Raw genomic sequence first — 14,160 nt, 5'->3', positions numbered from 1 at the left:
ATCAAGTCTACAAGTAGACGAGTTCGTCCCATAAGGACACCTTGAAAATTATTAAGTCTACAAGTGGACGAGTTTATTATAAAGTCCACAAAGTGGACGAGCCCAAAAAGTGGACAACTTAATCCCATGAGGATACCTTGAAAATATTTAAGTCCACAAAGTGGACAAGTTCATCCCACAAGGATACCTTGAAATTATTCAAGTCCACAAGTAAACCAACAAAGTGGATGAGTGGATGAGTTCATTACTAAGTCCACAAAGTGGATGAGTTCGCCATATCAGAAGGCCTTGAAACTGTCCACCAATGGGTCACCTAGTCCAAGTGGATGAGTTCATTAATCAGCCTATAGGTGGACGAGTGCACCAAAGTAGACGGGTTCATCACCAAGTTCCTTAAGAGACAAGTGCATCAGGGATGAATGGACATACATATCGAAAGACAAAAATAAACACATGCTAAAAGCAATGAATGTAAAATAATGCACCATAAATAAAGTTAAGTGTTTACAAACAACGCCCAAAAAATAGAAGGGCACTTAATATTGTCTGAAAATATGACTAAGTACATGAATTGTTGCTAAAAAATAAAAAAGCTAAACTAATGGGTCCCGGACGTTCTCAGCCAAAGGGTCCTCGTCAACTTTAGGTGGAAGATCCTGGACAGAGGGGTTCTCAGCATCTTTAGCTTCAGTGGATAGGATCAAGGCAGGCTGAGCAAGAACATCGCCATCGTTTTTTGGATCCTGCACTGACTAAGTGGAGTCGTCGCTCTCCTTAAGGATGGTGTCGCCAGCTGGAGTAGACGGCAAGGGGTCGTCCATGGTGACCTTGGATAAATCCAAGTGTGGGTAGACGGACTTGACCTACTTCAGGCAATCCTCAAACCCGTCACCATAATAGACGGCACAGGCATCGATAAAAGGCTGCGAAGCCTTGAATTTTGTTATGGCGTCAACCTTGGCCGTCTCCACCTGCCCCAGAAGAGCCGTCAGCTCCTTCTCCACGACCGCTTTAGCCTCTCACTCTGCTTCCCGCTGATGGGTCTTTTCCTTCAACTTCTCTTCTAACTCCGTCACCCTCTTATTGAGAGTATGAAGGGCATCCTTGTACTGATCTTGTTCATTAGTTAGCGTTTCATTACGCTTCCTAAGACGACTGATTACCCCCTCCTCAGCGACGCACCTATCATGGAGCACCTTCATACGCACCAGTGCCTGAAAATGGGTCTTAACTGTCAATTGAATAATAGATAGTAAAAGAAATACTCTAGGAAAAGAACATATCCTGGATAGATCAAAAATACCCGAAGCACCTAGGTCCTCCGTCTCCTGTTCGGCACACGGTTCCACGTCCGTCTCCTTGATGATTGATTCAACCATCTCAACGACGTACTCCTTGTGCGTGAAAAGGTGACGAGTTCCCTGGCTGACAGGACCATCCTCCATCATTAGAACCTTGCCAGCTCCATGGTTGGGCTTAGGAGGCGACGACTTCTTTGACTTCTCACCGATGGTGATGCCTGACCCTTTCTTCAGGGGACGCTCATCCTTCTCATCACTCTTCCATTTGGGCGCCCCCTTGATGACGCCATTAGGAGCAGACGAGGAGACTCTGTCCTTCTCCTTCTTCTTCTTGTTCGCGATGGCTGCCCTCACCAAGGCTCTTTGCCTCGTTGCCTTCATTTCTGCAAAGGGCAAGAAACGAATGTTAGACACGCAGATGCCAATAAAGACGACGGAAAAAAAAGAAACAAAAAATATTACTTACGACGAGAGGAGTAAGCGTCTAGTCTGCGAGCTACAGGCGTCGGCTCGGGATCACCACCAAAAGCATGCAAAGTGTCGAGGGTAACTGTGTCCTGAAACCTGCGTTTGTCGAACGTGATCTCTAGAACCCAATGGATAAAGGCTTCCTGCTCGCCTATAATATGTTGGTGAACGTTGGCTGGACAGTAAGAAAAAGTGGACGACATTAGAACCATGAGTCAATATATATACAGTATAATTCAGATGCCAAAAGGAAAAGTGGACGGCATTGATAGACACATAGACAGTACTAAACCTGAATATTTGACGATGCCCCAAGTATTGTCAAAACCATGAGGCATCGTCACCTACTTGTCCCAACAGCACACCCAATTTGTCCCTTGAACAAAAAAGTATCTACTCTTCCAATTCCTATTAAATCAGACATATCTGACACAAGCCTAAGTGCCTTCTGCCTCGCTGTAAAATGGTATATAACCTTGGACAAGGAGATGCGTTGAGGTTTATAGCACCAAAAGAACTCGTCCAAGGTTAGCTGACACTTCCCTCCACTAAGACGACCCTAAATAACTTCAGCCCCTATAAATATCCTCTAAGCATATTAGGCGATTTGACTAACGAACAGACCAAGGAAGGTGGCCAACTGATGGTGTGGTGCTATCAGAGGCAGCCTCAATCCTGCCACGAACATGGCATCATACATGCCGACGTTTGCGGTCTTCCCGGAGTAACATTTTTCATACTTTTCGGGTAGACGGATTGGAATATTGTCAAGACTTTGGTAACGATCCCTCAAGCTCTTAAATACTTTGGTCGTCATTGTTGGATAGAAGTCATTGACGGTCCAAATTTTAGGGAGAATGAAGGGACGACTGTGGCCGTCCCTGGGGCTTCTTGAACTTACTCCTTCAGAGGTCCTCTCGTCATCCACTCCCCCTTCTCCTCCCTTGTCACCTTTGTCCTCACCTACCTCTTCTTCCTCACCTTCCTCTCCATCACAACTTTCCACTTCCTCATTAGGAGCATGGGCTGACGTTTCCCTCTCTGACAACCCTGAAAGGCCCTCCTCAGGCCTATGACCTGACTGGAAAACTTCGTCGTAGCCTGCTCCCTCATGGACTGACGACTGCTCACTCATCGCTTTTCTAGACATTTATTTACCTACAAGCGACGGAGGTATTCTAAGAACCTAAGTTGATAGTCTCTCTAAAGAATTAATGACCAATTAGGATAACAAAAAACAAAATGAAATAAAAGGACTTACTTAATTAGTAGATGGTTTCTTGAGGGATGACGATCTTTAGCAAACTAATGGCAGTAAAGGCGACGAGACCAGCAAGTTGACAAAAGCAAGGTACATTAAAATGACGAGCTTTCAATTAGGATCAACACGAATGAAATAAGAGAAATAAGGGGAAGGGGTGAGATATATATAAGACGAAAGATGCACGGAAGACGAAGAGAAGCCTTTGTTCAGAAACAAGGCCAACCAGCCTATGCCACGTGTTTGAAGCATTAAATGATGGCTGCTCGAGGAACCATTAATGAACGCGCCAATTGTCGAACAAATGAAAAGGTACAAATCAAACTCCATAACCCGTCAAATGAAGTTGACGAAGCCATGGAGTAGGGGTAGCTGATAAGGGTAATTTCGGGAAGCTATTAAACTCGTTCGCAAAGGATGAAACCGTCGGGTTCAGTAAACTCGTCAGCCATGCCATACATTTAATAGAGAAGACGACATCTACACACCCAAAGCTGACGACTCTGATCTTAACCCATGGACTAGTCTTCCAAGCAGACAGCATATTGGACCCAACAACTTGAACATCTAAACAAGATGGGAAGCCAGCGGGATTAAGCTGAAGGGAACAAAGAAGCTCCTGACGGCCCTAATATGGCTTTGCTTGGACTCCACGAATTGGTGTAAATGGAAACATCTTGTGTCCCACGAATAACCCTAATCGAGAAGATCTCTACAAGGAAAGAGTCCCATAAGATACGCGCATTAATGAGAATCTTCTCTACAAGAAAAGATCTTCTCCGCCAAGGAATGGATGTCAACTCTACACTACTATAAAAACCTTAAAGCCCTCACAAATCAAGGTACGCATAATTCACCCCAGTTCTGGCATTCTAGAGCTGTGAAAAGTTTTCTAACTTGACCGTCGGAGGGTATTTGGCTGGTACCACACCGGTACTCTTCGTAGGTTCTTCTTCTTCTCTTTGTGTTGTGCAGGTTTTGCTTGGAGCACTTGAGGACCGTATAGCTTACTGACGATTTTTGGCTTCATCAATAGCTAAGACCATGGACATGAGGTCAGAAAGAAAATCCATTCACAGAGTATTGAAGATGAATTTCATGCTTAGTTAGCAAGGGAAAATATTCTCTTACACTCATTTTGATGCGCTGATATACAAAATATTCACAATTAATGTGCTAATATACACATTTTAAGAGGCGAAAAAGAAACATCCATGTTAAAAACATAAAAGCGGATGTAAAATAATGGATACGAGAGAATCATTACCCAATTTGCAATTGCCATGATGTATACAAAGAGTCCGTTTGGATAGAACTTATTGCTGAAAACTGAAAACACTGTACAAAAATAATTTTTTAATGTGTAAAAATTACTGTTCATCCCAAAAAGTACTGTTCATTGGCCTAAAATCACTGTTCATGGCCAATGAACAGTGACACATGCGCGTGGAAAAAAAAAAAAAAAAAAAAAACGGCCAGACGTGGACGCAACTGTGCTATCCAAACGCCCTCAAAATGAAATCACATGTTAAAAATCAGTTTTCACTGTAATGTTAAATTGTAACATGTAATTTTAGCGAAATATAAAACTACATCTTTAAGATGTTATTTCACTAGGAGTGAGATCTCATCTTCAACGTCATTTCACTATAGATACAAGGTGAGTATTAGAGTTTGGTTTAGTTTTTACTTTTTTTTGGGCTTTTTGAAAAAATGGCAATTTATAATTGCTACTTAGAGCAAAAGTGCACTTATGCACATTCACAAGACTAAAAAAGTATGATTTCAAAATTTCACCAAATGCCCTATGCTCACGTTTTTAAACTGCCAACATGATTTTGGTTCAAAAAACTCTAACCAAACGGGCACATATATTAGAACCCTCCCCCTTTTCTCTTTTCCTTGTATGTGTGTTTCTCAAAAAAAATATAAATATATACATATATGTGTATAATAATAATAATAATAATAATATAAAAAAACGTTGGGTGGCCTGGTAGAATTTCTTTTAAAAAGGAAAATCGATTGCATAGTAAAATCATAGGTTGAACAATTGACTTCACTGTGGGCGTGAAATTGTGGGTACAACCAATTTCACGAAATGGAGTAAAATTCATACCTGCAATTTTATGCAACTAATGTGCCCTATACCTGCCATTTTGCAGTTGTTTTAGAGATACCATTTTGTAAGCATGAAACTGCATTTCAATAAAATCTTAAATTGAGAATACAATTTCAAAAGGTGTGATATTTTAAAAATTATTTCAGAACAAAAATGTTTTTATAACTTGATATCAAAATTAAAATTTTACTCAAAATCACTTCTTTTTTCATCATTATTGAACCTCTTTGCCTCATTTTATGTCCATCGTAAAGCTTGACAATGGCCAATTTATGGCAATTTAAAATCATTGCAAATCAATTTTAAATTATCTTCCTAGAATCCATTTGTTTGGGCATATAATATTTTTGGAAAAAAAAATTTCTTCACATTTTTTACTGTGATTGGAAATTTCTAATTAATAGAAAACATGTTCATAAACAACAGAAAATTACACCAAAATGATAATTAACAGCTCACATTTTATAGAAACATAATTCATTTTCTAAACCAAGTCTATGCCCCCTCCCAACTTCCATCAACCTTTCCCAATCCTGTGTTGCCACCATCATCCCCATCCCCCTTCTCCGAATCATCACCACCACCACCTTCCTCCTCATCACTGCCACTACCACCTTCCTCCTTTTAGTCCCTTGCGTTGCTACTACTACATCCCTTCCCCTGCTCCTGGATGCTACCACCATCACCTCTCTCCACCTCTCATTCCCACTTGTCGCCATCCTCGCCACCACCATCATCTCCCATGACCCCCCCCCCCCTCCCCCAACTTGTTTGTGCCAACACCACCACTGCCTACCACACCTTCATACACCAATTGATTATAGTTGTGAACTAGAGAGGGGAACAATAACATCAACAATACAAATCCACTCTAGAATTGTAACTGATATCATAATGATAGTGCACCTTGATTATTTGTACATTTCTTTATTTATAATGGCAAGCTTAGACTCATTGAGCATAGGATATATAATCACATAAAGTCTTACATCGTTCTTTGTATATTACAGTACACCTTTTCCCTTTTAGGGACTCTTATCGGATATTTATTTCCACGCTCATAAGATGCCATGGTACTTTCCACGCCTGTGGAAGGCACGAATTTCGAGTCCTCCATCTATGTGAAGATTAATCATTGTCCTGTAATTGACAGTTCTGTTTTCATTAGCCATTTTGAACTCGAAACAGCCTAACAAGACAGCCGAGAAGATCTTCATCTGCCTATACGCAAACTCCTTTACTAGACAAATTCGTGGCCCTGCCTGTAAACCAGTAGAAATTTAATTTTGGTTTCTCCAACAAGAAGACAACAAACTTTAACTATCTACACTAGAGGTGACTTTGCATCAAAGGAAAATTGTATATATGTAATTTCTCAGAAAATTTGTATGGCTACATGTTTACGTTACCTCAAAGACAATTCAATGTTTGCCACAAAAATTAAACATGTCTATGATGAAGATGATCCTAACGCATGAAAAAGTAGAAATGCAACATATCTCAACAGAATTTTCACTAACCTGGAAGGCTGTGAACTTGAAAGGGCTCTCGGGCTGGAATATTCCTTCTTCATTGAGCCATCTCTCTGGTCTGAATTCCTCAGTGTCATCACCCCATATGAATTTCATCCTACCCATTGCATAAGGTTGGTAAGCCACCATATCTCCTTTGTTCACACAGTATCCATCTGGTAGAGTATCATCAGAAAAGCATATCTTTGCATCCTGTAAACAAAGAAATTTAAGGTTTAGAATTACATTTAGGGGAATCATGTCAAATAAGTGGGAACCTACTAGGAAGCTGCTCTCAGACATTCGGGAACTAATGGTGGCAATGTACATGTCCTTATTAGTTAACAATCATGAATAGTGTCACTTTGCAGTAAAAGGAAGAATAGTGTGATTCTAGATATTGAAATTTTTTTGAGAACTATTACTCTGGAACCATGCACATGGCATATATTGGTCTCAAAGAGGAAATATTGAAGAAAATACATGCAGTATTTCATATGCAGCTAGGAAATGCTGACAGTAGATATAGTCAGATTTCCTTACCACAGGAACTGCAGGATGGAGTCTGAGAGTTTCAGTGATCGCTGCATGGAGATATTGCATCATTTCTAGAGCTTCTTCACTAATACTGGCTGCAAACTCAGCATAGTTTCTGATCTCTTTCATGTTAGTAGCTTCCTTCACTTCTTTTGCAATTTTCAACTGCACAGCAGGATGCTTGCAGACCATGTAAATAAACCAAGCAATTGTGGTTGCTGTTGTGTCTTTTCCAGCTATGATGAAGTTAAGAATTATATCTCTTAAGTATGCTGGATCAGTGTCTGTCACTTGCAGAAACCTTGATAGAATGTCTTCTCTCTTCATCTGCATTGTGCATGATAACAAATTTATCTCATGGATGTACAAACTAATACGAAACAGGAACTTTTAGCTAAAGTCTACTCACAGAAGATTCATCCTCCGAATTCTTCATTTGCTCAATCTTGCTGTGGATTAGCTTAAACACGAAATTGTTAACAAGTTTGGTGCTCCTTTTTAACGTTGCTTCCGATCCGATCTTGATCCTCCAAAAGACATCAACATAACGAAAAAGGGTCATTGCACTTGAATCATTAAAGGCATTGCTGAAATTCTTGCCTTCTTCATCTGATCCACACATGCTGTCTAATTCAATTCCGAATGCAACTTGGAACAATGAATCCATAGTTGATTTCATCAATAGATCCTACATGAATAATTAGAGTTAGACAATGCGCAATACCATAAGTAATTAGTCTCTTTGTGAACACTGAATTTTCCAAAACTTACTTGAATATCCAATATCTGGTTGGCAGTTGCTGCTTCAGACACTATATTAGCAAATTTTGTTGCATTTTTTCTGAAAATCTTACTAGTAAAGTCCCTCAACACCCTTGTGGAGAACTCATGGCTTGATAACTTTCTCTGTTGGCGCCACTTGTCACCATCAACCGTGAAAATTCCATCACCTAGAAGGTCCTTCAGATCTAGGAAGCACGGGTGCAGCGTTTGGGCCGCCGCACCCGCGTCCGACGCGGCGTGACGCGGGGACGCGCAGGCGACACCGCTGCCAGCGCGTCCATGCCGCGTCCCCCTTTAAAAAAATATTTTTTTCAGCGCGATACGCGCCGACACGGTGCCGATTCGGTCCATATCGGCCGAAACACACCGTGCCGACGCCGAACAAGAAAATGAAGAAAGAAAGAAAGTTGGAGAAGAAGGTCTAGTTTTGGTAAGACGAAGTTGAGCTTGCTACAACCATTCTATCTCTCTATGTGATTGTGGTACCGGTGGCCTTAACCCCTTTCTTCTTCGTTTTCTTCTTCCTTTATTTTCGCCGGATCCCCTGCTTTCTGTTCTAGTGTTCTGTTTCTTTTTCTTTTTTTCTTTTTTTTGACAGCAGAACGATGGGATAACTGGAGCCAGCCACATCTTTAAATGCCTTTGTTAACTTTATTTTGATTTTTGTGCTTTGTGACCAAATACGTGAGCCAGGCTGCCAGCCACATCTTCCTCTTTCTTTCTTTTTTTTTTCTTCTTTATTTTTTTGGTACTGGGAAGAAACTACACTTATTTTAATACCTGTCACATATATTATTTATTTTGTTTTTGGACTGACCAAATACATGAACCACTAAACTACATTTTTATTTATTTATTTGAGAAGCCTCATCTATTTTAATACTTCTGTCAATAATTCAAATGTCAAAAACTTTAGTGTACTTATTATTATTATTATTATTATTATTATTATTATTATTATTATATGAGTTTTCTATTATTATTATATAAAAAAGTATGCTTAGCAATATATTAAAAATATAAATATAAATATTTTAATAATTTTTTAATCGCCGCACCCCGCTGCACCCGCACCCTACTTTTTCAAAAATTGCCGAATCCCGCACTCGAATCCGAAAACGCACCCATGCTTCATAGCTTCAGATTCATGTAGTTATACAATCCCTGCAGAAAGTGTTGAGATACAGAACTTTTGCCTTCAATCCCAAATATGTATTCTATTTCTCAAGCATATTTCCAAAATTTGAACTTCAATCCTCATAAATATAGTAACATACCATATCCAGTGTTTGAGGAAAATAAGTCACATAAATCATGTTGAAAGTTTGCAAATCACTGTTGTTCTTTCAGCACAAAAGTGGAAAATGGATTTCTCTAACCTTCTTTGGAAATATGCTTAAATTTTTAGTTTCATTAATGGCCTGTTTGGGAGTTTAGAGAGGGAGGAGAGTAGAGGAGAGTAGAGGGAAGGGGAGTAGTGGGGAGGAGAGTAGAGGAGAATGATTACCCTCCACCTTGTTTGGATGTTTTTATAATTAGTAAGGGAGAAGGGAGTAATTAGCACTTCCCCTTGTTTTTAACATTGTAATTTTATAAATATAATAAGGGTAAATTAGGTAATTTACTTTATTAATAATTTTATGTGCTCTACTCTTCCTCCAAATCTCTCCAATTTGGGAGAATTAAAAATGAGGGGGTTGGAGGTAGTTGAAACCCCTTCAAACCCCTTCAAACCCCTCCCCCTCCTTCCTTAAAAAACTCCCAAACAAGGTAATTGAATTACTCCCCTTCACTCTACTCTACTCTCCCTCCTTTTTTAAACATCCAAACAGGCCATAACCTCGTGTCAAGGAATTATTACAAAGGGATAGCTTATTGATTTTACATTCACAATGAAAGACTAATCTTATGTCCTAACAAAATCACATTGCTCTTCCTAACGCTTTTGTTATTTGATACCATGGAGCGGTCCTTGATATCGTATCTCACCAATTGCAGACAATTAGTTACAAGTTTTTAAATGACTCGCAATTAATCTATATTGCCATTGTAAATTTATAATGGACCTAGCAAGAATTTAGATAATTATAATAGAGTAATTTTATGACCATACCATTTATCACACACTTTTCTACAACTATATTGTGTGCCATACTCGCAATTTGTTACTTTCACATGGACTGCCACTTTTTCTCTACAGCTAATTCACATAAGAGTTGTGGTACAAAAGTTTGTATTCCTAAATTTTTTCTCATAGCAATACTTGTAGAAGCACATGGTATATGTCTACTAAAAAACCATCTGTCAGTTGTAATTATTTTACATGCAAGCACATTGTATATGTCTACCAAAAACTTGAATTGGCTTTAGACTTAAGATAATTTGCCCCAATAAATTGATTACATTATTCCAGTTGAAACCTTAGTTGTGGTGTAAGTTATTTGCCACCCATTGGTTTTGCTTTATAAAATTCATGAATCCCACAGGAAAAGAAAAAGAAAAATCATATGAAGTACAGAAGTAGCATTTTATAATTGTAAACCCAGTAAGAGACGATGAGGACAAACCTTGCCATAGTTGTCAAAGTTTGTTTTGAGTATATACTCAACATTTGCAGGATCCGAGGTGTATATCTCGTTTCGCAGTGGGCTGAGCAGCCTGTAGGTCTTGTACTTGGCAGCAAGAGCTGTCATATAGTGGTGCAACCTATTGAAGTGGAGTAGCTGGTGAAACACGGTACCTGCAATTGGATGGTACTTCTTCTTTCTCGTACTTTTGTTCAGTTTCCTGGCTAGGATATGGAGAACTAGAAGAGATACGAGAAGAGCCAAAGCAGTTAAACATATGGGCTTTGAGAGAAAATCCATGGAGGTAAGTTACGTGATGGTCAATGGTTATGCCTGTGATAAAAAGGTCTGCTTTATAGAGATACTCGATATGTACATGGACTATTCAGCCAAAAAAAAATTATAAAAAATAAAAAATGATGTATAAAACAAATACAATCGAGTGATGGACTTTTTGAGCTTCACGAATAATGGTTGTGGTGAGCCATGTGTTGTGACGTGTAACTTTCCAGCAATAAGTAAGTTTTCCGATTCTCAATGAGCAATGTGACCTTTTTGGGTAAATCCAAACTTTCCTTAAAGGAACATTAAACGCTCAGATTTGTGTTAAAAACACGAGTTGTTTAGACCTTAAATTAAAAATTATAACTAAATTGTTTTTACTCTAACTTATCTAAATGCGGAACAAAAGTAAATGCAACACAATAAACTGATAACTATTCTAGTGCAATAAACATGAAAAACAAATAATAAAAGTAAAGCACAAGAGTAAGGGAAAAGAGATGCAAACACAAAATAACATTCCGATGTGTTATCGAAGAGCAAACCGAAGAACTCGGCGAAAGACCTCTCCACCGCCCTCTAAGCAGTAATCGATCCACTAGAGAATAAAGTTAGAGTACACGAATAACAAAAGACCCTCCAAGCCTAGTCTACCCAATGTACTTGAGCCCTCTAAACTCCTGCTACCAACGGACTTTACGGAGTCATGTATTCTCTAACTTTCCGGATCCTGCAATACGCTCAATTGTATCTGCCAAGCCTCACCGGCTTCTTTTGGCAAATCTCCAAAGCTTCCCAAGTTCCAAAACACTCTTTACACTCTAAAAATGTGTGGGTTGTGTTTGGGTACAAATCTCTTCTCAAGGTATGACAATGGTAGAGGGAATGAAAAGAAGCTAGAATGATTTCTCATTAAGGATTAGTAGCTCCCTCTCTAAATGATGGGTGTGTGTGTTGTTGAAAACCTTTCTAGGGTTTTTCTCTTTGAATGACCTCTTTACACTTTTGTAGGTAATGAGGGTATATATAGTATGGGTGAAGGGTAAGAAAGTCACACTTAAAATTTCTCCAGGCAGAGAGTTTCGCGGGTATCTCGCGAGAAGGCCTTACCCGCGAGACACTCGCAAAATCCTCCAAGCTGGCACGACTCTTCAGCTTCCAGCATGTGCTTCTCACGTGGCTCTTTCGCGGGTTAGCTACTAGCGAGACAGTTGCGAAATCCACTGATTCTTTATTTTATGTTCAATTCTTCACCAACTTAATACTAAACCCAATACAATAAAATCTCACAAAATACAAGGAACAAATTAAAGCAAACACAACACTTTTTGTCATGGAATAAAGCCAACATAAAACATAGTTGTAAATCACAACTTTACAATCTCCCCCTTTGGCTATTCCGTGATAAAACATCCTATAATAGACTTTAGACTTAAACGTGAGTTTGAGAACAATGGCAAAACTCACTCACACCTAAATCTAGAAGCTGTGAAGCACTTGGAACATATATACTTGTAACCTAAAACATTTGCACAAAACACATTAGACCTTCAAGGTAAAACAAGTAATAAAAGGACAAGTATAATGTAACAAGTAAAATGTGATCAAGTAAACATAATGTGAAACATATGAGCAACTTAATCATACACCTAAACAGTCATATGGAAATGACTACAATGATCATATAGCAAAGGAAATGATCATCCGAACATGCAATCATTAAAGCACAAAGACATAAGGATATATGCATGTCCAACACACAACCAATGCAAAACACCAAAGTATTTGCATCAAGGATACAAGATCCAACAAGGGCGCAAGAACACACAACCAATGCAAAACACAAAAGGTATTTGCATTAAGGATACAAGAACCAACAAGGGCACAAATGTGTTCCAACACATAAACACGATGCAATGAGAGCAACAAAGCATAGATACTAAAAGTAACTCAAAGCACCATAAAGCAGCGAGAAAACAAGCATAATGTAAAACAAAACAAAACAAGGTTTACTCATAAAGGTTGTCTTCTTCCCCTTGGTATATGCATCTCCCCATGGCTTTCACCCCTTATGAATGTGCATGAGATAGAATTTCTCCCCCTAAGAATGTGCACATGAGTCATATAGAAATGACGAAACACACCGATATACAATCCGATATACTCTCCCACTTTTTGTCACGAATAGACAAGTTAATCAAGAGGAAGGAGGGGAAAAAAAAAAAGAAAAAGATATGAACAAGGACAAGATGCATGAGGGGTGCAAGATGAATGAGAAAATGAAACTCAAACAAAAGATAAAACATCTTAAAGACACAAGAACATATTATATGTGTTAAAATGTCTAAAAAAACTTAACTAGCATGAGTGAATGCAAAAACATGTCAAGTGTTACAGTGTGTGCAACAAAGGGGCATCTAGTGTGCATCTAGTGTGCATATGAGATGCATGACCAATACATGAAAATGCACTCATATGGAAAAGTGTATAAAACACATCACCAATGATCAAAACATGATAAACATGAATAATTATGGTGATCCCCAAAAAATGGTACTCATCGGAGTCCAAAACAGCGAGAAAATGGCATTTGGGCATTTTATTAAACACTTAAAGTGTACACACTACACATGTATGTTAAACAATGCAAGAAAATATGAAAATCTTACCTAAATACATGCTATTTTTGCCACAAGGGGCCAACATCCAAAGCAAATCAACATTTAAAACAAAGTCCAATAAAAAAGATTGACAAAAATTAAGTTTTCCAACTCCTATTTTAAAAAATCCCAACTATGAACATAAAACCCCCCAAAAACATAATCTAAGGATCAAAATCAATGAAAATAGTTAAAGATTACCTTAGAGATGTTAATGGACTGAATAACACTTGAATTTAATTGGGTTTTGATGTTAAAGCATTAAAACAGAGGTTTGGGAGATGATGGAAGACGTTTAAAACAAATGACCCACGAAATGCCCTTTAAAAAGTTGATCTAGGAATTTTCACGGGAAGCTGACTAGCAAAAGTACTCACGAAATTTTTCGCGGGTAAGCCTTACTTGCGAAACAGTCACGAAACTCTCTGTCCAAAACTAAAAAACTTAAGAATTGGACCCTTTAACTCGTGATTGAGCTTACACTACGAAAACACCCAGAAAACATGTTTTTCACACAAAAACAACTTGAAAAACATGAGTGATACAAATCACTTCCAAAAGCAAACAAAAAGAACAAAAATCTTTTTGGTTTGATCCATATAAGGTTGAGCACACACACATAACATTTGAACATGTATAATCACACAAATGAAATAGACATTCATTGA

The 14,160-nt window shown here is 38.6% G+C and overlaps 1 protein-coding gene across 1 annotated transcript; it reads right to left on the bottom strand.

Moving 5' to 3' along the window:
* Positions 1-6,011: 6,011 nt before the first annotated feature.
* Positions 6,012-10,868, bottom strand: LOC142638973 (cytochrome P450 704C1-like). Its single transcript, XM_075813050.1, has 6 exons — positions 10,538-10,868; positions 7,972-8,168; positions 7,610-7,888; positions 7,207-7,527; positions 6,673-6,876; positions 6,012-6,414 (listed from the first exon to the last, which is right to left on the bottom strand). The coding sequence occupies exons 1-6, from the start codon at positions 10,848-10,850 to the stop codon at positions 6,211-6,213; spliced, it is 1,518 nt and encodes a 505-aa protein (XP_075669165.1). The 5' UTR covers positions 10,851-10,868; the 3' UTR covers positions 6,012-6,210.
* Between the last annotated feature and the right edge of the window lie 3,292 nt (positions 10,869-14,160).

Source organism: Castanea sativa, chromosome 6, assembly GCF_040712315.1.
Source record: "Castanea sativa cultivar Marrone di Chiusa Pesio chromosome 6, ASM4071231v1".
Lineage (NCBI taxonomy): Eukaryota > Viridiplantae > Streptophyta > Magnoliopsida > Fagales > Fagaceae > Castanea > Castanea sativa.
The sequence above is the reverse complement of the archived record's forward strand: the minus strand, read 5'-3'. Positions and strand labels throughout refer to the sequence as shown.